Source organism: Choristoneura fumiferana, chromosome 12 (genome assembly GCF_025370935.1).
Source record: "Choristoneura fumiferana chromosome 12, NRCan_CFum_1, whole genome shotgun sequence".
NCBI lineage: Eukaryota > Metazoa > Arthropoda > Insecta > Lepidoptera > Tortricidae > Choristoneura > Choristoneura fumiferana.
In genome coordinates, this window is record NC_133483.1 from 2,384,561 (window position 1) to 2,411,220 (window position 26,660).

At 39.2% G+C, this 26,660-nt stretch overlaps 2 protein-coding genes across 2 annotated transcripts in view; both read right to left on the reverse strand.

Annotated features, from left to right (window-relative positions):
* The window catches only part of LOC141433647 (uncharacterized), a 31,180-nt gene extending 6,494 nt beyond the window's left edge, over positions 1-24,686 (reverse strand). The window contains exons 1-23 of the mRNA XM_074095751.1: positions 24,644-24,686; positions 23,064-23,186; positions 22,832-22,924; positions 19,569-19,661; positions 19,254-19,331; positions 18,246-18,326; positions 16,579-16,668; positions 15,980-16,057; positions 15,484-15,564; positions 14,385-14,552; positions 13,733-13,831; positions 11,971-12,111; positions 11,573-11,773; positions 10,893-11,018; positions 9,847-9,915; positions 8,264-8,371; positions 7,320-7,412; positions 5,498-5,602; positions 4,712-4,840; positions 3,831-3,950; positions 3,435-3,557; positions 2,617-2,739; positions 175-291 (exon numbers count right to left, since the gene is read on the reverse strand). Of these exons, the coding sequence (XP_073951852.1) occupies positions 175-291; positions 2,617-2,739; positions 3,435-3,557; positions 3,831-3,950; positions 4,712-4,840; positions 5,498-5,602; positions 7,320-7,412; positions 8,264-8,371; positions 9,847-9,915; positions 10,893-11,018; positions 11,573-11,773; positions 11,971-12,111; positions 13,733-13,831; positions 14,385-14,552; positions 15,484-15,564; positions 15,980-16,057; positions 16,579-16,668; positions 18,246-18,326; positions 19,254-19,331; positions 19,569-19,661; positions 22,832-22,924; positions 23,064-23,186; positions 24,644-24,686 (2,482 nt within the window). The remainder of the gene's footprint in view (positions 1-174; positions 292-2,616; positions 2,740-3,434; positions 3,558-3,830; positions 3,951-4,711; positions 4,841-5,497; positions 5,603-7,319; positions 7,413-8,263; positions 8,372-9,846; positions 9,916-10,892; positions 11,019-11,572; positions 11,774-11,970; positions 12,112-13,732; positions 13,832-14,384; positions 14,553-15,483; positions 15,565-15,979; positions 16,058-16,578; positions 16,669-18,245; positions 18,327-19,253; positions 19,332-19,568; positions 19,662-22,831; positions 22,925-23,063; positions 23,187-24,643) is intronic.
* Positions 24,687-26,200: 1,514 nt separating this feature from the next.
* Positions 26,201-26,660, reverse strand: part of LOC141433648 (uncharacterized) — a 6,470-nt gene continuing 6,010 nt past the window's right edge. Inside the window, exon 7 of the mRNA XM_074095752.1 lies at positions 26,201-26,253. Within this exon, the coding sequence (XP_073951853.1) occupies positions 26,201-26,253 (53 nt within the window). The remainder of the gene's footprint in view (positions 26,254-26,660) is intronic.

The following is a 26,660-nucleotide window of genomic DNA, read 5'->3' on the forward strand; positions in this document are numbered from 1 at the left end:
CTGAGAATTTTTGAGGCAGTCATGATTTTGAATGTGTCCCGACTGTTGAACTTTAAGTTATTTAGCAGAGTTGTAGACACTAACTTGATTTTCTTTTATGTTTTTAAAGCAGTCTGGTTTTTGATATTTTCGGTGTCTTTCAATTAGTAGTATTTGATGGAACTTTCGACTTGCCTCGTGATATGAATTCTTCTGTGGCATCCGTGTTTTGCTTTCGGGTGTGCCGCACTGATGCAGTCGCAGCCGCAGACGCGTCGACGGTGCGGGGATTATACCTCTTTTCCGAAGTATCTAGGAGAATTAAGCCTTTTTCAGACATAATGTGAAACTTATAAATACAGACAGATAAGAAAGACTAGACAAAATTAGGGGCACGTATGTTAATATCGAAAATAGAAATATCGATAGTTAAAATATCGACGGTCAAAATATCGAAGCTAACCTGACCTACTTTCGACATTTTGACCGTCAACTTTTTAACATTAGATATATTCATTTTTCATATTCAGATACGTCCCCAAAATTAGACCTGACTCCCCTTTGTAATACGCTACAAAAGCAATTGAGAAATTTTGTACTGATGCGTCCTAATGGATGCACTTTCATGATAATAGGTAGGTACCGGTGATGGTAGATGGAACAGTAACCAATGACACGGTTACCTAATGATTCGCCGACTATTTTTAGGCAGATTATTGATCGGCAGACAACGTTTCGCCGAGTAACGGTACGCCGATGAATTTGTACGCAGATGCATTGTTTCGCAGACTAACGTTTCGTAACTCAAACTTTTAGCAGACTATTTACTTGGCATATGAGTCAGTTAGCTGAACAACTATTTACAGAAATTCGTTTAGCCTATTAATCACTACACATTATGCACATTTGGTTGAACAACCTTTCGCTTTTGTAACGGTTGAACTATTATTCAGTGCGCATATCAACTTTTCGCATCTTTTCGTTTCGCATGGGGACTGGCATTCAATACCGTGAATATGTGTGGATTACACTATGGCCTTATTGGCATTTTTACACGCCGTGCTGACCGCGCATTCTTTATGATTTTTTTATGTACCCTCACAAGTTTCAAACGTATAACGCAAAAGTAATAAACGTATTTTTGACCATCATTTGTATTTATTTTACATTGGAGTTTAAACAAACCAAGTCGCGATGCTAGTAGTTCGGTTCTGGCACTGCGCCGGCCGCTACCGCGGCACGCTCGCTTCGCTCGCTCGGCTCGTGCGTTGTTAGTCGCAATTCTACCTAACACTCCTCCTCGCTAACGCTATAAAAGCTAGTATATTTATATAGTCAACTCAGTAAAATCCTACCTGTCGTTTGGCCGATTTTATCTACGCAGATTACGAAACAAAAATCGACTGAACATTAAATCTACTTAACAATATTAATGCCATGTGATAACTCTGCTTATCATGTCTCGACGAACAGTTGTTCGGTTAACTGAAACAATTACGAAACAAACAATCTACTAAACGTAAATCTGCTTATCGCTATTCTTCCTACCGACTACTCGGCGAAACGAATAATAGGCGTAACGAAATTATACCAAACGTTGCTCGGCCAAAAGAAAAATCTGCCAACAGTTGTCTGCGAAACGAAAATCTGCGTAATGAAACTCGGCAAAACGACAGGTCACCCAATGACACGCATACCTACATTGGTAAAATTGAGACGTGTATGCTAACCGCTTGGGTTAGTGTATGGGGAAGCACGCGTCACGGGTTGATGAAGAGGTTAAATTCCTAGTATTTCTTCCCTTTTTTTTGTGTATTCTACTAAAGTATAATTTTTAGTGGAATAATCTTCAAGTCGCTACACTTTTTTCAGAGTGGTCCTATCGTTGATTGAAAGAAAGAACGAGAGATTTATTTTGGCTCCCTAAGTACCACCACCTTACAGTAATAATTGAGGATCAGTTGTCAATTTTCGAGACGACTTTCTTGGGACAATAGTGTGGTGGTTTCTCTTAGCTTTCCACGCCGCAGTGAGTCCAGAGATCGAATAGAGATATAGAGAGCACTAAAATCACTCTCACATTAGATCAGTAGTTCCCAAACTTATTTTTCTCGTGGACCACTCAAAATTTTACTGGTTTCGGTGGACCCCCTGCTGCTACATTTCTACCACATTCTTAAAGTCGCCAAAAAAATAAAAATTGTGTTGCGTCTGAGTTCTGTCCAGTCGCTTGCCCTATTAAAATATTATGTGCTTAGTTAGGTACTTAAAACAATGTAGGTAGGCCCTTATAAAAACTATGCTTACATTTTGGCTCTTTACTATCAAAAGCAGATAAATTTTCGTGGACCCCCATTAACATCTTATGGACCCCCATTTTTTGTTCACGCCTACGTAGACCCCCAGCAAGTCTCCCGTGGACCCCTGGGGGTCCACCTGGACCACTTTGGGAATCACTGCATTAGATAGATCCCAGGGGAGGAGATGGGTCTACCCTGTTCTAAAACCCGGCACGGCACGGACAAGTAAAATACTTACAACTTACAACCTACTATTCCCTTTCCTCTTTCTTTCTTTTATTGACACAGCGTAGATAATTATTCTTGCACTTAGACTTACAGACTTTTAGGGACCTACCTCGTGATAGATATTCTTCTGGTCGTTCTGTGTTTTGCTCTCGAGTGAGTAGACTTGGCCCATGTTCTGTGGTGGACACGGCGACAGCGCGGTGAGATCTCCTTGCTATCGCATTTTGCAGGACTGGAAAAATATACGAGGATCAATTCGCTGGGTTTTCACCCTTAGGTTTTAAATTATCTTCTTTCCCGAAAATAACAACTTTCTAATTAATTTAATCAGGCATTACTTTGCGGAGGTATCAATGACCTATAAACATTTATTTTGCTCACCCACGACCTTACAATAGCTACGTCTATGTAACAAACTAGTGTACATGCAGCTCCTCCAGCTCCGCACTGTAAGAACACAAATCATACAAACCCAATTATCACCACCACCACACTTCACTGATGCGTTTCTCGTTGGCGAACTTCTTGGCAACCTTACACCGTCGTATACTGCGCCCGGTAACCCGCTTGCCAAGCGTGGCGAGTGTTGTTATCCCCCTCCCTTCCTCATGATAAATGATGCCCACCAACGAGATGGACGGATGATCTGGTTAAAGCCGCGGGTACACGGTTTATTTTTGTTCACGGGTTCATAATTTAATATGAGAGGGAGGAAAAAGAGCATGCGGGTTATCTGATGGGAAATGCACCACCGCCCATGAGGAGAGTCATTGTCATTGGTGTGTTGCCGGCCTTTCAAGTACAGTACAGTGGATGCAGGCCGCTTCCAGCCGAAGCAACTCAAGGATTAGAGAGGCCTAAGTCCAACAGTAGATGTCCAGCGGCTGTTTATGATGATGATATGATGAACAAAAACAAAATGCCCACCTTGTGACAAAAACTCTTCTGGGTGTTCTGTGTTTTGCTCCCGCGTGAGTCGAACTGGCGCAGGAACCGAGGTGGACACGGCGACAACTTGATGAGATCTCTTTCCTGTGGCAACTTCTCTAACTAGGAAAACAATAACATGGATTTAAAAACTACGAGTCCCGTGGCCTTAGGTTCTGAATGATTATTTATTTATTTCAATAAATTTCGCTCAAGTTCACTTTGTCCAAATTCCCATTTCGTCCACAATCTTATCCTCGTGCACATTGCCGTCTCGTCCACATTTCCATATCATCTACCATACCATCTCGTACACATTCCTAACTCGTCCATTAACCGTCTATTTAATTAAAGGATCAATCACTACATCTGTAGGTACATTAGTAGATAGCCCACCTTGTGCTAGAAACTCTTTTGTGAGTTCTGTGTGTTGCTCCCGAGTGACCCTAGCTGGCACAGAAGCCGCAGAAAATGTGACGTTGTGGGGAGGAGATCTCTTTGCGGTCGTAGCTGGCACTAGAACAATCAAACATTTGTTTTCATACGGAGGCAGGCTTGCATTGGTCTAAAATCACATCTGATGGTAAGCGAAGATGTGGACTAAGGTGGAGCATGCTTGCCTTATAGATGCCCAATCTTAGTAAATGTTGCAAATGCCAACACTAAGATGAATATTTGAAGACAACTAACATCAGCATCACATCAATAAAACATTACCTATCATCAACTAAGATTTTAGGATTTTGCGGGTTACAGTGTTTTAGTTTCTAAGCGTCTATCATCCTAAAAACCGACCAAGTGCTAGTCGGATTCGCGCACCGAGGATTCCGTATAAATTTGTAGATATCCAATGTTAGCAGAGCCCCTCCTCCTGGTTACTTATAGGACACACAAAAAAGGCACTTTTTTATTCGTTGTGCTACTTTCCTAAATACTAAATTTCAAGTTTCTAGGACAACTCGAAATCGGAAGTGGAGAGATGACCTAGACACCTACCACGCACGTGCGATGAACTGGAGCTCACGTTTAAAAGGCCAGTGCAAGAGACGAGATGCCTTTGTACAATACTGGATCGAAAATACAAACTGAGACATGGATGCACAGAAAAGCCAGAAAAAGAGACCAGCGCTGGGAATCGAACCTAGGTCCTCAGCAATCCGTGCTGCGTACTATAACCCCTACACCACCGCTGGACAAAAAAAATTAAAAAGACAAAAAGACTCCAAAAAACCAATCACAATACTGGATTGCAAAACAGGAAAATTAAAAAAACTCACCTCGAGGTAAAACTGCTCCAGTATCTTCTGTGTTTTGCTCTGTAGTTCGCAGAGCAGGTGTAAAAGGGACAACAGAGGTGGCGAGGGACCGGAAAGAATTCTTTGTGCTCTTATCCGTGATTTCTAAACCTGGAGCAATAAAATAAATATATCACGGGAAACTTGACACCAATTGACCCAATACCGAAGTAAACAAAGCTTGTGTTATGTGTGGGTACTAGGCAACGGATAAAAAAACCTACATAGGTAGTCAGATACCTACTTAAATACACATTAAACAGCCAAGACTCGAAAGCAAACAAGGGCGTCGCGTGGGGGGGCAAGTTGATGTGTAGAATGAGAAAAGTATGAATTGTAGGATTGGAACTGGTGAATTTATTCGAGTTTCGGTTTCGACGTACAGGAATGATCGATCAAACAAGTCAAGTCAAAGGCTTCGGACTCAGCTGCCCCTCCCTGCTCCCCCCTGGCGACGCCCTTGAAAGCAAACATTCATATTCGACCCAACCGGGAATCAAACCCGGGACCTCAACCTTCGCATTCAGGTTCTCTAACCACTGGGCTAGGCTATCCCGTCGTCTCATAACACATTTATTTTTATCATGATAGTCCCTCTGGATTGGATTAGTATAGCCAATCATCTCGGCCTATATATAGGTACGTTTTACTGCATGGCACAGCCCTCCTCGCAGAATGAGACGGTTTGTTTGAAGTTGACAGAAGCTTAGACGTATGTACTAGATTTAGTACACTAGGCCTTAGGAGGCTATACTTATTTCAATTTACGTTGTGGCAGCACTGGTTTTGCGGTCTGTAGAGGCTGCGCGGGCGCATCGTTGGTGGCCACGGCGACGGAGTGGCGAGTCGTCTGCGCGCTCATCGGCGCCAGTACTAGGACAATCAACATGGTTACTCTTAAGTTGATTTTCCACCGGCAAGGCGAGACGAGGCGAGGATGGGCGGAAATTGATATTAGTATTGAGATGTCTTCCGCGAGCCGGTGCGAGCTCGCACGATATCACGTGTTTTGTGTAGGAACTTCTCGCTCATCCTCTTCCCGCCTCGCCGGTGGAAAATCACCTTGGTACTGTTTTATTTCACCACTTTATTTTAAATTCAAGTGATTTTCACGGTTACCTAATGATTCGCCGACTATTTTTAGGCAGATTATTGATTGGCAGACAACGTTTCGCCGAGTAACGATACGCCGATGAATTTGTACGCAGATGTATTGTTTCGCAGACTAACGTTTCGTAACTCAACCTTTAGCAGACTATTTACTTGGCATATGAGTCAGTAAGCCGTACAACTATTTAGAGAAATTCGTTTAGCCTATTAATCACTACACATTTTGCACATTTGGTCGAACAACCTTTCGCTTTTGTAACGGTTGAACTTCAGTGCGCATATCAACTTTTCGCATCTTTTCGTTTCGCATGGGGACTGGCATTCAATACCGTGAATATGTGTGGATTACACTATGGCCTTATTGGCATTTTTACACGCCGTGCTGACCGCGCATTCTTTATGATTTTTTTATGTACCCTCACAAGTCTCAAACGTATAACGCAAGTAATAAACGTATTTTTGACCATCATTTGTATTTATTTTACATTGGAGTTTAAACAAACCAAGTCGCGATGCTAGCAGTTCGGTTCTGGCACTTCGCCGGCCGCTACCGCGGCACGCTCGCTTCGCTCGCTCGGCTCGTGCGTTGTTGGTCGCAATTCTACCTAACACTCCTCCTCGCTAACGCTCGTCGTCGCACCTAACTTCATTTTGATAAAAGCTAGTATATTTATATAGTCAACTCAGTAAAATCCTACCTGTCGTTTGGCCGATTTTATCTACGCAGATTACGAAACAAAAATCGACTGAACATTAAATGCGAACAATATGAATGCCATGTGATAACTCTGCTTATCGTGTCTCGGCGAACAGTTGTTCGGTTAACTGAAACAATTACGAAACAAACAATCTACTAAACGTAAATCTGCTTATCGCTATTCTTCCTACCGACTACTCGGCGAAACGAATAATAGGCGTAACGAAATTATACTAAACGTTGCTCGGCCAAAAGAAAAATCTGCCAACAGTTGTCTGCGAAACGAAAATCTGCGTAATGAAACTCGGCAAAACGACAGGTCACCGATTTTCACGCACAACGTAACCAATTCGAAAAGTTGAAATACCTACTTCCCGCTGGCGTTCCGTGTCGTCACCAGCGTGTGTGTATATTTTTATTGTCTATAGTTTTTAAATGGGTCCCACTGAAAAACAGCGTTGCGGCTTGCCGTAACATTATGCTGAGTGGGGCCCAGTTTAAATTTAGATTTTAATTTTATATTCTTTCCCTCTAACGTACCTTTATGGGTATCAAATATGACTAAATAAATGTTTCTTTATCTCAAAGTTCAATATCTCAAAAATCGCTGAACCGATTTCAATGATACATAGCTAATAAACACCACAAAAAAACTCGATTTCACGTAAAAATAGCCGCGTCGAAATCGATCTATCCGTTTGAGAACTACGATGCCACAGACAGACATGGGCGTCAAACACCCCCCTTTTTGCATCGAGGGTCACAAATAAATTAGCAAATTACCTTTATCCTGATGGGACGGTCGCATTTGGACGGTAGCATCCGTCCAAGATCGGTGTACCAGGCAGCGCGGCCGACCGTACGCGAACTTACAATCTGGTAAAAAGATAAATTATCTACTGCAAATAAACCAGCCAAGTCGTCTTCAACTTGCATTACAACGCATTAAATTGCGAAATAAAATACATAGTGTAAATATATTTTTCTGTATAAATATAAGAATTTATATTACGTCTATCAAGTAGGTAGCAAACATTGAGGTAGAATAAAAAAAACTAGAATGTTGCCTGTTCTTGTAACTTAAATTTCAGGATTTTCTATACAGAACTTTGCACCCATATGTAGATCCCAATTCTTTTGTCGGCAAAGTCAACAACGACGCATATTCTTAATATTGAACTTGGCTCTCATTTCATATTTATGTTTTTCATCATCATCATCATCATATCAGCCGTAGGACGTCCACTGTTGGACATAGGCCTCCCTCATAAACCTCCAATTGCATCAGTTGGAAGCGGCCTGCATCCACCCCAGGCCTGCGGCTTTTACCAGGTCATTCGTCCATCTCGTTGGTGACCGTCTTACGCTGCGCTTGCAGACCTCGGTCTCCATTTAAGAACTTTTCGGCCACAACAGCCATATGTTCGCCGTGCTATATGGCCTGCCCATTAGGTACTACTGATGTGCCGAAGGAAGCTTTCCAAAACTGCGGAATTTTTCATATGGGAAAATTTCGGAAACTTCTTACAATGTTGTAAGGGGATTGAATTTTTCCGTTTCTTAAATTTAAATTTCGTATATTTCTTGTGAAAATTTCCAGAAATTTCCGAGAACTTTCTCAACTTTTGGATACTTTCTGAGTTAATTAGCTTGGCTATGTCGTTGTTGATGTATGTTTTTGATGGGATAAAAAATAATTTACCGCATTGGTATAGCATCAATCTGACCTGAAGCGTGTGGTAGACAAGAGCCACACTGGCACGGCGCCGGCGACGCGAGCTGAGAACGGGACGTGTACACATTTTTCGATTTTTTCTCTCCACACATCTGAATCTCTAAAACAGAAAAAACGGTCAAAGGAACGCTTTTATCTACAAAGCATTAAAGTACGAAAAATTGACTACCTATTTGATTTTTCTCGAACGTGACTCAATGTTTATTGTAACGGCGCATTTGCTGTTTAAACTCCGGTCCAACCTCAGTATAATACTGAACTTGGACCCGCTGCTGTCAAGTTTCTCAGAACCGGGTGGCCCTGAGGAACAAATTCACATAGTAATTCTTTGGTTCATGGTTACATTAAAAAAAAAACCATACAAAACCATCGGGAGATTTTGTGAAACTATGTCAATATGTCAATTAAACTCGCTGTCATTTCTTCTAACTTCCTGCAATTCCTTCACAACACAACCAAACGTTTTTGCACACACACAAAAAAATATGGATAACCAACCAGCTAAGTAACAGACCACGAATGTGGTCCCAATTCGCGAAGCAGTACAACTTAGGGGTCCTTTAAAAACGAGCCTATCAGTCCCTCAAAGGGCTGGCAACACATTTGTGATACTGATAGCCCTCGCGTGTCCGTGCGATGATTGCACCTCGTATCATCATCCCAGCCTATATACGTCCCACTGCTGGGCACAGGCCTCCTCTCAGAACAAGAGGGCTTGGGCCATAGTTCCCACGCGGGCCCAGTGCGGATTGGGAACTTCGCACGCACCATTGAATTGCTTCGCAGGTTTGTGCAGGTTCCCTCACGATGTTTTCCTTCACCGCAAAGCTCGTGGTGAATTTCAAATGTAACTCCGCACATGAATTTCCAAAAACTCAGAGGTGCGAGCCGGGGTTTGAACCCACGACCCTCTGCTTGAGAGGCGATAGGTCAAACCACTAGGCCACCACGGCTTTGCACGGATTGCACCTCGTATAACTCCCTCTTATAGTATAGTATATCTGTTTGAAGTTTGACGTTGGCTTGTGATTGGTTAATTAACTAAATGAGCCAATCACGAGAAAACGTCAAACGTCAGACGGACCTGCTCGATACTAACGCCATCTAGCGATATTTCGCCTCTGTGAAAACCCTCATTCGGCTTTCACTATCCCGCTCGAACTATTAAATTTTCCGGGATAAAAACTATCCTTTGTCCTTCCCCGGGACTCGAACTATCTGTATACCGAATTTCATCTAAATCGGTTCAGCGGTTTAGACGTGATGAAGTAACAAACCAACAAACAAATAAACAAACAGACTTACAAAATTTCACATTTATTATATTAGTGGGATGTATACAAAAAAATCAAATCGAAAATTAAATTTGAAAATTTACTTCCATAGATGTATCGCATCATCGTTCATCTGGCTGGACTAATGAATATGGTCGAAAAAATGGTTTGCCAACTTTCAGGATAATGGTGATGATCCAACCGATTTCGACCATGGCGACCACTTCGACCTTTAATTATTTGATTGGACCAGGATATAGCTTGCAAAATAATACGAGAGTTAACAACGTTTGACACCAACCTGGATTTTGTGCGCCGCTCAACGCGGTCTGCGCAGGAGTCCCTTTTAATTCCTTCTTTCGTATTACATCTGAAATAACGTATCTTTGTAGCATTGGGTCTTGGCTATGAAATTGTTGTTTTACATAATTTTTTACGAAGTGGGGAGCAATGGGCTAGTATTTAAAAAAATCTAATTAGACTATCATCAGAATATAATGGACACCTATTTATTCTTTTGTCAATTAAAGAAAAAAATATGAAGATATAATAGCCACTTTCAGTTTCAGTTTATTTATTACAAACAATTACATGACCTCATCGGCCTCCACTCCCGAATTTAGACGTCATCATCATTATCAGTCAGCCGAAAGACGTCCACTGCTGGACATAGGCCTCCCCCGAGGCTCTCCACTCAGCCCTGTCTTATGCTTTTCGCATCCACCGCAATCTTAACCAGGTCGTCGCTCCATCTTGTTGGGGGCCTACCGACAGCTCGTTTTCCGGTCCGCGGACGCCATTCGAGAACCTTCTGACCCTATCGGCCATCAGTCCAGCGAACAATGTGCCCACTGCCACTTCAGTTTTGGGCTATGTCGGTAACCTTAGTTTTACTGCGGATATCATTATTTCTGATTCTATCCCGCAGAGAAGCCACGAGCATAGCTATCTCCATAGCCTTCCGAGTGACTTTGAGCTTCCTCATGCATGAGGCCTATCGTTAGCGCCCACGTCTCAGATCCGTAAGTCATCACTGGCAGCACACACTGGTCAAAGACTTTTGACATCAAACACAGCGGTAATTTGGACGAAAAGACACTGCAAAGCTTCCCGAAAGCTGCCCAGCCGAGTCGGAGTCGACGAGTGATCTTTTTCTTGAAGTTAGACCTACCTAACTGGACCTGGAATTAAGAAGTGCTGTAGATATCTTTATCAAATTTTTTTTTGATTGACAAAAGAAAGAATACTAGTCCAATGTTTCCTGATCATTTTTTTTTACCCAGCAAAATGCCCAATTGACTACTGCCAAATCGGACATTATTGTTGGTAGTTTGAGGTCATAAATACCTGAAGCATGAAGAATAGCAGAGAAAGGAGTGGGTTTCAAAAGCAAGCTCCTCGTGCGTTCTTGTGTGATCAGTTTGCTCATCAGCTCCTCTGAGACATCGGTCGATAATAATGGAGTTGATGTTTCTAAAAGTAAATCGAAATGTTGCATTTAATTAAGAAAATCAATATTTTTGTGATGATTATAAATATCCAGCATTTGAATTGAAGTTCTTGTGGGAATGACCGAAAGTTATAACATGATTGAAATTGAAAATTCATGTCTCTAAACTAAGCGATTAATATTTTGGGATTTTATCCAGATTCCGTAAGAATGTACAGATAAAAAATAGTCGATATGTTATTCCACACGTCTGGCTATCGATATGCCAAATTTCATTCAAATTTAAAGCCGTTTTTGCGTTAAAGAGTAACAAACACACGCACGCACACACATACAAACTTTTACATGTATAATATTACTAGGATAGTAAAATCCAACAAAATGCTTCAACTGAAACAACTGGAACTCTATAGTGAAGGTCTATGTCCAATAGTAGACGTCTTACGGCTGATTATAATGCTGATGATGATGATGATGAAGATGATGAAGGCAACAAAATAAAATACGAGAAGCCTGTGTCCAAACAGGGAACATCCTAAAGCTGATTATAATGTTGAAGATAATAAAATAGACTAACGTGGTTTTAAGCATGTGATACACGTCATGGCAGCTACGGGTATATCAGGCTTCTTGCCGGTTTTAGCGAACGGAGAAGTTTCTGAGGAAGAAGCTTTGTGTGAACTGTACAATGTGAACTGTGAAGCTTTTCTGGAGCCCTTCTTCTCCGTCCTCGTCTTACTGCTTTTCGAGCGCTGCCTTAATATGGTTGTAATTTGGTCTGAAAAAAAAAAGCAATATCCATTACCATCAAAATCAACTGCTATGAATTTAGTAGCTAGGCGGTAATATTTCGCCTGTCAAAAACTCCTATCATTGCAAAATGGATCGATGTTCTCACATCTTCGAGGTATCAAGTCAGATCAGGTTGAAGAATCTACATACCCACTAACAGATCAAGATACAAATTTTACTAACCTTTTTCCATGCTCGCAATGCACTTCTTTATCCATTTGTTGGCATTCAATTTACTGGAGGCTCCACTTTTGGGCGTCCCAGGTTCAAAATCGCCTATACTCGGCGTCAATTCTTCACTCGTGTCAATCTCCTGATCTTGACCTGACCACAAAAACAATACTATACTGTAATATCGGCTGGTTGTAAGCCGAGGTATATATACTAATATTATAAATGCGAAAGAGTGTATGTTTGTATGTTCACGTCGAAACGGAGCGACGGATCGACGTGATTTTTGGCATAGAGATAGTTTACGGGCCAGGGAGTGATATAGATTAATTTTAATCCCGGAAAAATGCACAGTTCCCGAGGGAACAGCGCGCGATAACCGAATTCCACGCGGGCGAAGCCGCGGGCTAAAGCTAGTCGTATTCTAATTTAAATCATCTATGCGTCGGGAAGAAGTTTTCTGACAGTTACAACGGCCTTCGTATCGTTAAATATTTTCACTTTTTTGCCCGTCTGTCAAGACCCTTTTTTTCAAGAACGCGTGGCAGTATCAAGCTAAAATTAATATCAAATACTCAGTTCTGCTACTCCTTGAAGCAGTGAAACACTCAAAAGTCCTATATCAGACAACGAAAGATGCATTCATTAAACACTTACAAAACAATCTTTAGACCAAACAAAAAATATTCGACCATCCGATAGGGAAGTTCGATTTCGGTTAACTTATTCACAGCATCGTTTCCAAACCTATTTCGCACCTGACTTTAGCCTTATGAAATCACTAAACCAAGCGCAGCAAGAGCAAGATAAATGAAAAATCACTCCCGAACCCCAAAGCGCGAGCATAATCTCCATCATTCCAAACCATTACGCGCAAATTGTAAAAAAGATCCGGTATTAAGTGAAAATTTGCTATCGCGGCCTCGACATTTGCATACACAAGTTTTACCATGATTTTGACGCGATATTTTTTCGTGCGAGCAGAATGTAGATTTGGTAAATCAACATTCTTGTTTGTCAAATCTGTTATGCTCTCATGTTGTCCAAGAGACAGCAGTGATAGAGTTTCTGAAAAAACTGTTGCAATTATATGCTACTATGTGCTTAGGAAATAGTTCAAAAAATAACGGGCTTCTAATTAGGACAAAATTGTACGCTGGATGAATTTAAACAACGAAACCGCATATAATGGTTTTAAAGAGTGGTCCAGGAGACGTAACCATGGCAACGAGGTACAAGAAAAAGTTGATTGACCCATTTGTAATACAAACACAGTCAACCAATTCCAATTTTGGATCAGAATAGAACCACAAAAGCAAAACGTTAGTTCTGTAAGTAGATTGCAGTGGGCTTTTTTTGCCTGTCACTTCTTTTATACTACCAGCGCTTTCGAAAGAACATAAAATTCTGAAAAACTTTTATATTTTTACCTAACCGTTAGCAAAAATATTTTAGTAGAGCGACAAGCAACTTCACCATAAAGCTGCGACAGTAAGTGTGGCCAAAACGTCGAGATAATTTAGTCTTTTTTTTATATAAATGGCTATTTTTTTATATTTTCATTTCCTTTTTTTTGTTTTATTTGTGTTTGCTGTTAATTGTTGTTTTTTAGTTTTGTTTTATTTGTGTTTGCTGTTAATTGTTGTTTTTAGTTTTGTTGTATTTGTGTGTCTTTGTGAATGTGAATAAATGTCTTCTATTCTATTCTATTCTAATTTAGTCTTGATTAACAGAAGATAAATGCCAATAAACGGCGTCAGAAATGTGTCCTCACCTGCATTTAGTTCAGTGGTGGACGTCCCGGCTTCTGTTTTGCAAATACTAGGCACTTTGCTGCACACGATGGCAGCAGAACGGTACGCTTTGATTGGTTCTGGTGACAAACAACATTTCAGTCTGGCGGTTGATTTTAAATGAAATCACGCGAAATCAATAGTGTTAATAAGAAACTGTAGCCAACACAGATTACTAACACTTTCGAATGGTAATTTCCTGTGATTTAATTTCAATAATCGATTTCTAAAATATATTTACTCATTACACATCAGAATATTGGAGAAAAAGTAAGTGAATCAGTATAATTTCAATAAACTAACCCAACGATAATTACACAATAGTAGCGCCAACTATACTTCGTTCTTTTTAGCATTAAAAAAGAGTAAACAATCTTGACGAGTCTTTTTATTGAAAAACGTTTTAAAAAAACAGTAACTATTACTTATGATACCAAAATCATTGTAAATGATCATTATGTCCTTGCTAATTGTTACTATTTGCGGTGACTTATTTTTCAAAAGTGTTTTTCAATAAAAAGACACGTTAAGATCGCTTACCTTCTTTGTAATGCTAAAAAAATTAAGTTCTGTCACAGAAACCCTAATTCAAAAACTTTGTATAATACTCGGTCATGAAATTATTTTACGTACTGTCTTTTGGGTAATTGTGTTGAACACAAACGTCAATCAGAGCGACCGGACGCGAAGATTTCTTGGACATTCCCAGGCTTGATAACTTCGAGGAAGCATCATTGGAAGTTCCCAAGCTGGTACATTTTGATGTATCCGTGTTGATACTAGCAGGAACATAATGTTTAGCTGGTGAAAAAAAATTAAAGCACATTTTATTACCGTCACTCCACTTCATTTCGCTATTTAATAAACTTTTGGGTGGATCAGCTACTTCTTGTTGTTATTCTGTCCCGTCACCGAGAGGACAAAAGTACTCGTAGTACAGTTTAATAGAAGGAATGTTGTGTCATTAGGTATACTAACACGCTAATTAGATGACCAATTATACAGGGTGTGGCCTGTAATACGAGCAAATTTATTTATTTGAATAATTAAAACATAGGTCGTACTAGAAATTAAATACTGCAATTACTTGATTTGTGTATTGTGAAAAAATTGTTTTAGTTGTCGTGTTCACTGTTGATGTATACTTTTAACTCCTAAATGATTCCAACGGAAGACCAGCGTCGGCCGCAAGGTTGACATCATGCTGAGTTGGGACTATTTCGTGACAAAAATTATTTCCTATTTTTCTTTTTCTTTATTTGTAAAAATGTCACGAATAAGTATGTTTTTCTTTCTTTCTTTCTTTCAATCAATGCACGCCATCCTAGAAAACAAATGACGTCGCCTGTCACACTACAAACATCAACCAATTTGCCTTACATTGCTTCTTCGAATAAACTTTAAAGTGTAATAAAATTTTTTTTTTTTTTTTTAAATTTCGCTGAACTAATGTTCATTTTGATGAGTATGATCTATGTTTTAATTGTTTTCTCATATTTCAGGCCACACCCGGTAGAAGAGGCTTAATAATAATTCATTCATCAGACAACATAGATCCATTTATTTGTTAGTAATCAACTTACAAACTAAGTTAGTTCTAATTATTATAATCAATGAAAAAATATAAAAAATAAAACCACATAAAATAAAATAGAATTACAATCAAATTAAATTAAATGTCGAGACTGTTGCAGTAAAACTAGATGAATGAATATTTAGATAGTTTACTAACCATTTAAGTTTGGAGCTTCAAGTGATCCCGACCCTTCAATGGTGAAGGACTTTTTCGACCTTACTTGTACTGCATTTGTACCTGAAACCAGCAATAATATACACTGTGTTATTTTTGATATCCTGTTAACTATAAGGGCAAATTCCGTACGTCAAATATTTTCTCCACCAATCTTAATAACAGCAAGTTAGATTGATTGTTTGCCCCTGAAACCCTACACAGCAAATTTCGTCGATTTTGTTTGACCCGTTTTCGAGATCCCCGAGACCCAGAAATAAATATAATATTACTAGCTGTTGCCCGCGACTCCGTCCGCGTACGAATATGAAAAATAGTTTACATCCTATTCTCAGACTTACCGAATATACACAAAAAAAAACATAAAAATCGGTCAAACCGTATCGAATGAGTTTGGTCACAAATATTTTTGATGCGAAAATAAATATATTAGATACAATACTTGTTTAGAGATATAATAATTAAAAGCAAACTTTACCAGTGTCAGAATATAAAACGATTTTCTCAACCGAAGTTGCTTTAGAATGTCCTTTACCATCATGAATCGTCTCGGTACCTGATCAAAGAAAATAATATTTTTCTTACAAGTACTTGTATAACCCCGCGGCTACTGTATCATAAATGTTACAAGTCCTACAAAATAATATAATTCTTAACTTTCTCATAGAATAAACCTCCTTCGGCCAGTAGGCTTAAAAGTGACAATTTTGTGAAATTGTAGTACTTGTGACGTTTTTGGTATAGAGAGGCCTGGTAGTTTTATGAGAACTACCAAGAAATACATCGTCGTTTTCATTGACGTTATTAAAAACCACCGTGGCTCATTTCATGATTCTAGAGCCAGCGGTCGAGATTTTTTTTTCCCAACCCTGTAAGAATATCAGGATAAACTTACTATATGTGTTATTCCAGATATCTGCACTCCAAATTTCATCCGAATCCATCCAGCCGCATTAGCTTGAAGGAGTAACAAACATGCATGCGCACACACACACACACACACACACACACACAAACTTTCTCATTTATAATATTTGTAGGTACTATTAGGAGGAATAGTAAGATGAGTATTCTTACCGCAAGAAACGAGCCGCGATGGATGGTATCGTAGCGAAGGTGAAGTAAGTAATTGGATATCCTTAAACACAATCGTTTTTGCAGAGTTCCCTGGAATTTTGATTACTATAATCATTTTAAATGAATGAAAGCTGTACTAAAGGTACAAGTCGTGTGTGTATCACAAAATGATTTAAAACAGCAGGTTGATTGAGAATGACACTTGGTAGTTTGAACTACAGTGCCATTCTAATGGATGACATAACAAAGCTTAAGTCAATAACCGCAATTATGTTGTCTATGAAATTGAAACTCTATGATGCTTAGGTAGGTCCAGCAATGTGGTCTAAACTTTTTGAAAAATAGCTAACTGGATCACGGAATAGAAAAAGTAAGAGGAATCGTCAAAAAGGTGATTTTCCACCGGCGACGTGAGACGAGACGAGGCGAGGCGAGAAGTGAAAGTACGGCAAATTTTCAATTCTCTCCTAGCGCATCTTCGCCTCGCCTTACCGGTGGAAAATCACCTTAACTGTCATAAGTCCTGAGGCCGTATTGCCTAACGTTTCTGACACTCCCGATCGCAATCAAATGACAGATTTCGCATACAAAAACTGTCATTTGATTGCAATCGCGAGCGTCAGAAACATTACGCAATACGGCCTCTGCTTTGTATCAGAAACAGTGTTGTCGGAAGAGTTCAAATTAGCACTAACACTATCTTGAAATCTTAACGATTATTGGCCGTAGTTTCTATTCGAAAAAAGTAATAACTTCTGAATTGGTGTTATGAGAGATAAGATAGGCTAAGATCACCTACATTAATATCTGCCACAGCGGAGCGTGATTAAAAAGATCTTACACGTTCTACCGGCCCTAGACAGAAGAGTCGTATCAAATATTTACGCACGCTTCGTTGTGTCAGCTACTGATGCTGGTAACTGTATAGGAATGTAAATGAAAATTTTATACTCGCAACGCCTTGCTTCTTGCCATGAAATAGCGAAAAAATAATTGATAGCTGTTTATAAAAAAACCTAGCTATTACAAAATAGATGTTTCATCAAAATTGACGTAAACAACCCTTTCACTATATTATAAGACAGCTCGATCATTCAAATTAATGAGAAAATTACAATACAAATTTTAGCAGAGCCTGTCTTAGAGCATCACGAGGCTCTTGGCAACAAAGAATACAGCGTGTATTTTTAATATTACCTCAAACTTTCAGGGTAGTTAGTGAAACACATTTTAGTATGTTTTAGTTAAAAAAGTTGACTTATTATTTTCCTTACAAAATTAATTAGCAGCAATGTATCACTGCGTGATACTGCTTTGTTTTTATTCAAAATGTCGCACTTGTTGACGTGATAGCTGTCACAGAACGTTTCTCTCGAATCAAATTATTGTACGCATTACATTGCTGCTCGAAAATATTTCAAAAATTAGTTACGTTCTGGTAGTTAATTTTAAACGATTTGTTTTGATATCGGTTCACAGCACTTAAATCTTCGTCTGGTTACAGTTTGAGACAGTATCAAAAATACACGCTGTATACCCCGTTGGAACGTAAAAATGTTAATGTCATAGAAAATAAACTCGACTAGTATATCGGTCTTTAGAGATAGACCTTATAGAGCATAGACCCTGCTCTTCAAGAAACGGCACTGAATGATGAACTCACTAACCTGCACTCCGCATCCCCCGTCTAATGGTGTCCACTGAAGGTGATGTCATAATAGCAGATGAAATTGACATAATTTTTGGACCTACAAACAAAATGGAGTTAGTCAAATTGCTGTGATATCAAATGGGGGATTTAGCAATGCGACCAGTAGCTATATCGAAAATACAAACTGAGACATGGATGCACAGAAAAACCAGAAAAAGAGACCAGCGCTGGGAATCGAACCCAGGTCCTCAGCAATCCGTGCTGCGTGCTATAACCCCTACACTACCGCTGGACAGGAATCTAGACACGAATTTTTCCTATGCATACATATCTCAGGTTGCTTATTTCTACTACGCTACTTATGCAGCAGCACTAGCGACATCTATGTTCCCTTTTGACCCGAATGTAACAAATTCGGAGTTGAAATAAAAAACACAAAAATACTCCAAAAAACCATTCACAGTAGCTATATTGTTATGGCTATGAGATAGTTCAGTACAAATGTAGTAAATATTGTTTTGTCATCGTATTTTGTCAGAAATATCGTATTTATCTTGCTGACTCAACTAGCTTACTGAAGTTTACTGAAGCTAATTGAGATAGCAAGATAAACACCAACTTTTCCGACAAAATGCAATGGGAAAACATTATTCACTAGATCTGTATATTTTTTGTTTGCTGAATGTCATAGTGATCGTGTCGATGTGTCAAGACACTGTCTCCTAAAAGCTTATATTTTAATAACTTGTTCAGTTATGCAAATTTACTTTTGAAAGTAATTGAAAATAGATTATCATGTAAATGGTGTGACAGAAAAGTTGTCTCGAAAAAAAAAAACAGTCCGAAAACATTTAGGTTTAAATAAACGACAACAAGCGAGCGGGCGAAACCAAAGCGAGTTTAACTTGAATCTAACAAAGTTAACACCATTCCATTTACTCTCCAAATTACCTAATCTATGTCGCTATTACGATGTCGTTGCGACAAGAAACCGTCTAGGTACTTACAACAATTCACAATTTACCTTGATATCCTAGATGTTTCACAGGCGAAACAGTTTCGGTGGAGGCCTCTTTCTTTTCTAAATGGTTTAGCTTAAAACCTAAACAAAAGAAAGTTTGTACATAAATGTTTAAAACCTTCGTCATTTTCACTTACAATTTGAAAACACACCCGCCAGTGACTTAATCACGCCTAATAGCTAAAAGCCTCGACGTTTGTGGACAAGTCACGTTAGCCTAAATAGTTGTAAAACCTACGGCTTCTCAAACAGAGGAAGCTCTCAGTTTTTAGGAAATTAGGTGCAAAATTATATTCGAAATTAAGTCTAATTAATTACCTGATAGTCCAACGGACACTTTTTTAGGATTGTTCTGGATTGTAACCACCCCCTTGGATGTTTTAACAGCGGGTCTGATGAACGGTTGTGTTTCTGAACAGAAATAAAAATATTGGGTCTCTATTGTTTCCCATAAAATTTAAACTCCGATTTTAACAATCCATAACGTTATTCATCATACATTTTTGCAAGTCATATTATCTTAAGTCATAACATTAAACATTATAAAGTGAAGTTCCGATTTCGCAGTCATAATTATTGCAAGTCATAAAATTGGTTGGTCAAAACATTCGATGTCCATATAGTATGCCATTCCATAATATGAAGGCAAAAACTAGTTAATAATAATGTTATAAGGTCTTTTTCGCAGGTCATAATGATTGATAGTCACCTGATAAGTTAGTCATAACATTTAACGTCATAATGTTAATTCCATAAAAACACTCATATAAATAAGAATGAATTCATTATTTTCAGAAAAATGAAATACATAATATTTTAACTACCGAATGTACCTAACTGTAGTTGTATGCATAACATAAAAGTTCAAACAAACAATTTTATAGATCAAAAATCATTTGTGAAGCATATTATCCGGGCTGCTATAAAAAAAACCTAACATCGAAGGCTAAGGCGGGAGCTACGCTCCGCTTCGCTCCCGCCTTAGCCTTCTAAACTAACCTATCCGAGTCGCTTCTGCTCCGAACCGTCTTGCTCGCTCGCTTCGCTCGCTCGCACAATCAAATTGTTTTTCAACATTTTTCTATTGTCATACCTATTGTCTAAAGTCGTAGTTAATGAATTAGCACTTTCAAATGTATGCCTGGAAATGTTTCTGAGTAATTATCTATAAGGTGCTTTGGGGTAATTCCACGTGGATTTTTGATGAGTTGACATGACGTTTGTAATTTCGTTAATTACTCCGAGTTGGTAAATTATATTTAAAGTCTTAGGATATTCTGTCGTTTCCACTAATCGATCTTATATACTATATAAAAAAGTTTCTAAAATATGATCGATTTATGGAAATATTGGTATTCAAAAACTAGTTACTTATTTTTTTTGCACAGGGGCTATTTCGGAATATAGCGGGGTTATTCTGCGTGTTATTGAAAGGTGACTTTATTATAATTTGGCTCAAGGTTCATATTTCTTTTTAGGCTGAAATTACCCCATTCATTTTTATTTTTATTTCGTTAGTAATATCCACAGTTACAGATTTTTTTCAATATCTGTATTCCGAAATAACCCACAAACGCAATGTGGTTCTCAAAATTTGCCGCAAAGGAATATTAAATCTACATATATTATAGAACAAAGCTGGATTAGTTACACCATTTATAACTCTTGAACAGCTGGACAGATTATTATGATCTTTGATGTGTGGATTGTAAGATTTTGTCTCCGCCCCGAATAGCAGAATAGGGGGAGAGGAGCGAAGCCGCGGGAATATACTAGTAAGTATAAAAACAATTAGAAATGCCATGTCACTTAATATTTTGAACTAGATTTTACCCGCGGCTACGCTCGCGTGAATCATAAACATTCAATGAAGCAAGCAATCAAGCAAGCATGCTAGCAAGCATTTAAGCAATCATTTAAGCTAGCTTGCAAGCAAGTATGCAAGCAAGCAAGCATGCAAGCAAACATTTAAGCAAGCTTGCAAGTGAGCATGTTTCGCTCGCGTGAACCATAATCATTTCAAAGAAGCAAGTATGCAAGCAACTAAATAAAGTTCATGCTACATCGTTTTGATAGCCGAAGTATCAGGTACGCTACCCTGTTCGACACACTGGAGATCGCTTTAATGTTGTTAGAGAGGGATCTATTAACAAGGAACCCTACGCCACCCTGTGATGTTTGATCATCCTCGCGGAAGTACAGAAGGTGGCCCGAGTCTAAGATGATGGTGCCCTCATATGTATTTCACTTAACTCCTGAATATGCCACCCTTATGTTCTCCAGCTTCCACTTCCAACTGCGCTAGAAGAGTCCTAAAAGTCCGTCCGTTCTAGTAGCCAGGGTCAGTTTACTTAGGTAGCCTTGGATCGACCGGGATTCTTAGCATCCTCTGCCCTACCGTTACCATGAACGCTACTATGACAAGGAATAGCGGGGCGACCGGGAACTGGGGCCATCTCTTTGCCGTGCGCTTAATTCTGGTAGGGGTTTGCCCATAATCCCCACACTGGGCATGCGAGTTGGCGATCGTAGGGCACAGTTTATTGCACCGCCGATGCTGCAGCCAATCCGGGGCCCGGGACTTAACTGTGCCGATTTTGGCTGCGCTATGCCGCAATCAGCCAGCTGCCAGAGCCCAGTCTGTCAGACGGCAGGGTGCACCACGGGCAGGTAAGGTTGGCTTGGGGTCCATAGATGGAGGTTGGCCACCACAAATAAAAAATGTAAATCTTGAAAAGTTGAAAGTTTGAATACCTCAGACAATTACCATACTAAAGTAAGCTGGGGTTATTTCGGGAATCACTTCACTGGAATAACCCCTAAAGGGGTAATTCGGGAAAAAAAATTAAACTATAGCTAGGCCTTTTAGACTGACACAGTCATTCGCAAAAAACGATTATTTGTCATAACATTAATAGTTCAATCTTGTAACTTATCAGGTTTTAGAGTTAGCGGTGTTGGGGTTATTTCGTATTTAACTTTTTGGCACGAAAATGCACTCGACCCAAAAAAATATATATTGCACGTCCAACCGATGTCAGCGCCTCGCATCATCTGGAGAGACGCGAGGAGCGGTAAATGGGGCGTCCATTTAAGTGCTGCCAGTGGTTAAACATCAACACGTTTAGGAGAAATTTTAAATAAATGGAATAACCCCGTTTACGGAATTACCCTAAAGCACCTTATGCCTATCAATATTATGGATTTGGTATCTTAGACCTAGACACTTTAGGCATTAAAACGATATGAGTAATAATCATTAGTACGGTGAAATATATGGCTTAAACTATTTCTGAATAATAATCGTTAGATCTTTGAACGTTATAGTTAAAAATTTATGACTTTGGTGATTATAGAATTTAATATTATATGCCATTAGTATTAGAGCTAATAAGCATTATACTAAACAAAAATTATGACTAGTGATGTTTATGTTTATAAATTATATGGATATCAATTTCTGACCATCGAAATTCGGAACAAAAAATGTATGAGAAACAAAGGGACCCCAAAAATATTACGTGTTTGTAATAATCTTTTACGCGTAGGGCAGAGAATAAAAGAGTGATTGATATAATTACCTACGCTGGTGGAGCGATCACACAAATAGTGCATCCTACAGCTGGTTCCTGTCTGGCAACACTTACTTGGAGCACAAAACGAGACGTTCACTTCTGAAAATTTATCAAAACTCCATTAAATACTAAAATAAGTAAAAACTATTTTTGATAAAGCTTTTTTTGCTGACTGTAGGCACTTTTGTTGTTTACCTACCAGGACACAATATAAGCTCATTAAAAAAACCTTGCTTACCAGCTGGATTACATGCTATCATATTATTAGTGTACGGTTGTTCTTGTTCCAAATAAATCAAGTCGGAATATTGCAATGATTTGATAAGTTCCTCGTTTTTTCCATGCAGAAAATCTTTAGTTCCTAAAATTAAACAAGTAATTAAATCATTAATATACCTGAAGCCGTATTGTCTTATGCCCGCCTTCCACTGAAAAGGGTAATAAGCGGAGAAAGAGGTAATGTACAGAGCAGACCAGAATGATGGTGATGATGATCGCATTTAACATCTCATTCTATACCTTCACCCTAAAATATTTGACGAAAAGAAGCGTTAAAAGCGATCATGATTCCGAGTACATAAGACAATAAAGCATCTGTTATTTTATTTTAAATATTCGTTAGTATAATAGTAAATTACTGCAGAGGCCATGAAGTAAGGGATTGATGGACGAGTCCAGGGTAGACGGCCGAGTCGTAGACGAGGCCGGATAAAACGAGTCCAGCAATCCCTGTTCTGGCCGAGGCTTGTATAGTGCTTTTCTCAAACAATGTGAGGAAATACTTCATCCATCCATCCATCCATCCCATGCATCCATCCATCCATCCATCCATCCCCATCCATCCATCCATCCGTCCGTCCGTCCGACCGTCCATCCGTCCGTCCGTCCATCCGTCCGTCCGTCCGTCGTCCGTCCGTCCGTCCGTCCGTCCATCCGTCTAACCAGCCGTCCAACCATCCGTCCATCCATCCATCCATCCATCCATCCGTCCGTCCGTCCGACCGTCCATCCGTCCGTCCGTCTATCCGTCCGTCCGTCCGTCCATCCGTCTAACCATCCGTCCAACCATCCGTCCGTCCATCCATCCATCCATCCGTTCGTCCGACCGTCCATCCGTCCGTCCGTCCATCCGTCCATCCGTCCGTCCATCCGTCCGTCCGTCCGACCGTCCATCCGTCCGTCCGTCCGTCCGTCCGTCCATCCGTCTAACCATCCGTCCAACCATCCATCCGGCCGTCCGTCCGTCCGTCCATCCATCATCCATCCATCCATCCATCGTCGCGGCGCGTCGCATCGCATCGCATCGCGTCGCATCGCATTCGCATCGCAGTATCGCTAATGCTTACAACAGAGTAGTGGTGGTTGGCTGTTCGTAATTTTTCCTTTGTCAGTTTAATGTTAGTAAGCAAATTTAAAAAGTTAGAGCAGCGGACAATAATGGATTTTCATACATACTTCATGGCCTAGGCCAAGAAGTTATGTAGGGAGGTGGTAGGGAGCCATAAATGAGAAACTTCATGTCTCCATTTCGTGACATTAACGCATACATTTCCGAGCATGTTTGAGAAAAATTAAATATTCTATTTACTTTGTCGCTTAGACTATTAAAAAAATTTGGACAGGACATTTTTTAGTCGACCAAACAAAAATTACAAAGATTAAAGCGCGTAATACTTGCGAGCAGGGTTCAAAAATGCAACTGCGTGACGTTACGCAGAACTAGAACTGGCTTGCTTTCTGATAGATAATCTAATTGACAGACTAATTACAATTTTAAAGAAACTAGCCCCTTTTCATTTTACAATGTAAATGCTTTACCTGCTCCAGTTAAAATTAATATTTGATAACGAAGCTGATTCATCTTGATTTCAGTATTTTCTGAAGTTCTATAAACTCCTCCATCAGATGATTTATGATCAGTATCACTCTTAATGACTCCTGAATTGTTAATGAAACTAAAAGTTGATTTCTTGAACTCATTTCTACGTGGTACAGTATCTTCATCTTTCTTTATATCTTAATGTTAAATTGACGGGATATTACGATGGTAGTTTTTGATTCAACTTGGTGTAATGGACTGCTTAGCTCTGCTTGAATTTCCTTTGAGGCTGAGGGAGTGCTATCTTTGATTATTATTGCTAGACTTGATTCATCTTTAACCAGTTTGTTTGGACTTTTTAGACTTTTTACTGATTCTGTTTATACATTCGTTTGGTCTGTTATTTGTTTGTTGTCTCCTTTCTTAGGCATATCAGACAGAGTTTCGTTATTTTGCTGAGTTGCAAATTTTCTTTCTGTAAATTAATTTTAATCAAATAAAATAAACATCAATTGTGAAATCTGCCATTTTGGGTTGGCCTAAGAACATTTTACGGATCTTGTCACAAAAAACTTGTCGAAAGAACGATTAAGGGCATATTATCCTATTAATATGATAATGTGATAGTATGTGAGTGTGTGTGTACGTGCATGCATGTGTGTGCTACTCTTTCATGTGTGTACGCAGATATTTGAACTTCTATAATAAGATATAGGCTATTTTTTAACTCGATATTCCCACGGAATCGATGTAAATCTCTTCTCTCAACTTTAATCAGTAAGTTTATGGACATGAAATTTGGAATGAAATAATGAAGACCATGGTTTAATTTTAGGGAATTTCCATGGGTTTTTGTGAAATCCCTGAATTAAAACGCCAGGTCTAATGGCTAGCACAAGGGAAACCGCGTATAAAGACTAGTCGTTACAAAAAAACGTAACTTACTAGAACAAGAACTAAATTGCCATGGGAATATAGAAGGTCCCAAATCAATATATCTGGGAAGCGGTTTCTTATGAGCTGGTATAGTTCCTGAGGTTGCTGAAATCACAAGAAAAACTAGTAACTGTTTCTTCAAAATTTTTTCCAAGTTGAATAATACAATTTTAAACGAGCATTTACTATAGCATTCCCCAGACTGATCGTTTAAATTTTTGTAGAAATGTTTTGGTTTATGCTTGACTTTGTTCTTTGTTCAGTTCGACAAATTTATAAACGACGGATGTTCGTTATTCTTTTACAAGTGAATGCCTTACAGTACAATACAATGACTATTGAACATCAACATAATAAGCAGTATAGAAAGCACATATATGTGTAGAGAGTTTGCATTGGCGGAGTTATCGCTTCAGAGAGGCTTTGGTTTTATTTGGTTTGCTTTAGTTTATGCTCGATGTTGTTACAAGTGAATGCTCTAAAGGTATATTTTCTAATAAATCGACTCTCTAGATTTGACACATAAAATGGGACATGTGAAACAATTTTTTTTAAGTTTTTGAGAAATAAACTAAAATTATGGAACTGCATCCATAAAATGAACATGCGGGAAGCCCACTTCAGCGACGTGGCGATCCAGCAGACCTGTTCTCGTGGTTTACAGTACCCATGCCTGAGAATAAAAATGCGTCACACAACAAAAGGAAATCGTTCCAAAGGATTTATGAGTTTTCTAGAAGCTCCTCGAGTTAGAGTAATCCGCAAACACGTAGCCATGTGTCGCTTTAATGGAAATTTCCTTATTAACCACACTAAAAGGTCTGAAAAGTTAGCGTACCTATGTAGGGAACTTTGTTTTATGCGCCGGTCCTTCGAGTAAAGATCTATTTGGCCTAGGATTGTAAATCACACTTTCCCAAAATGTGCTCTTTTCAAAAAGATCTATTCAAAGTCATACAAGAAAACTAAACTTCTTGAAAGGGGCATCTCAAAAAACGCATTTCCAATTTTATGCCCTCAAAAAGCGCACTTTTTCAATCATTATTTTCTCACAATGTGCACTTCCGTACCTAAATGTAT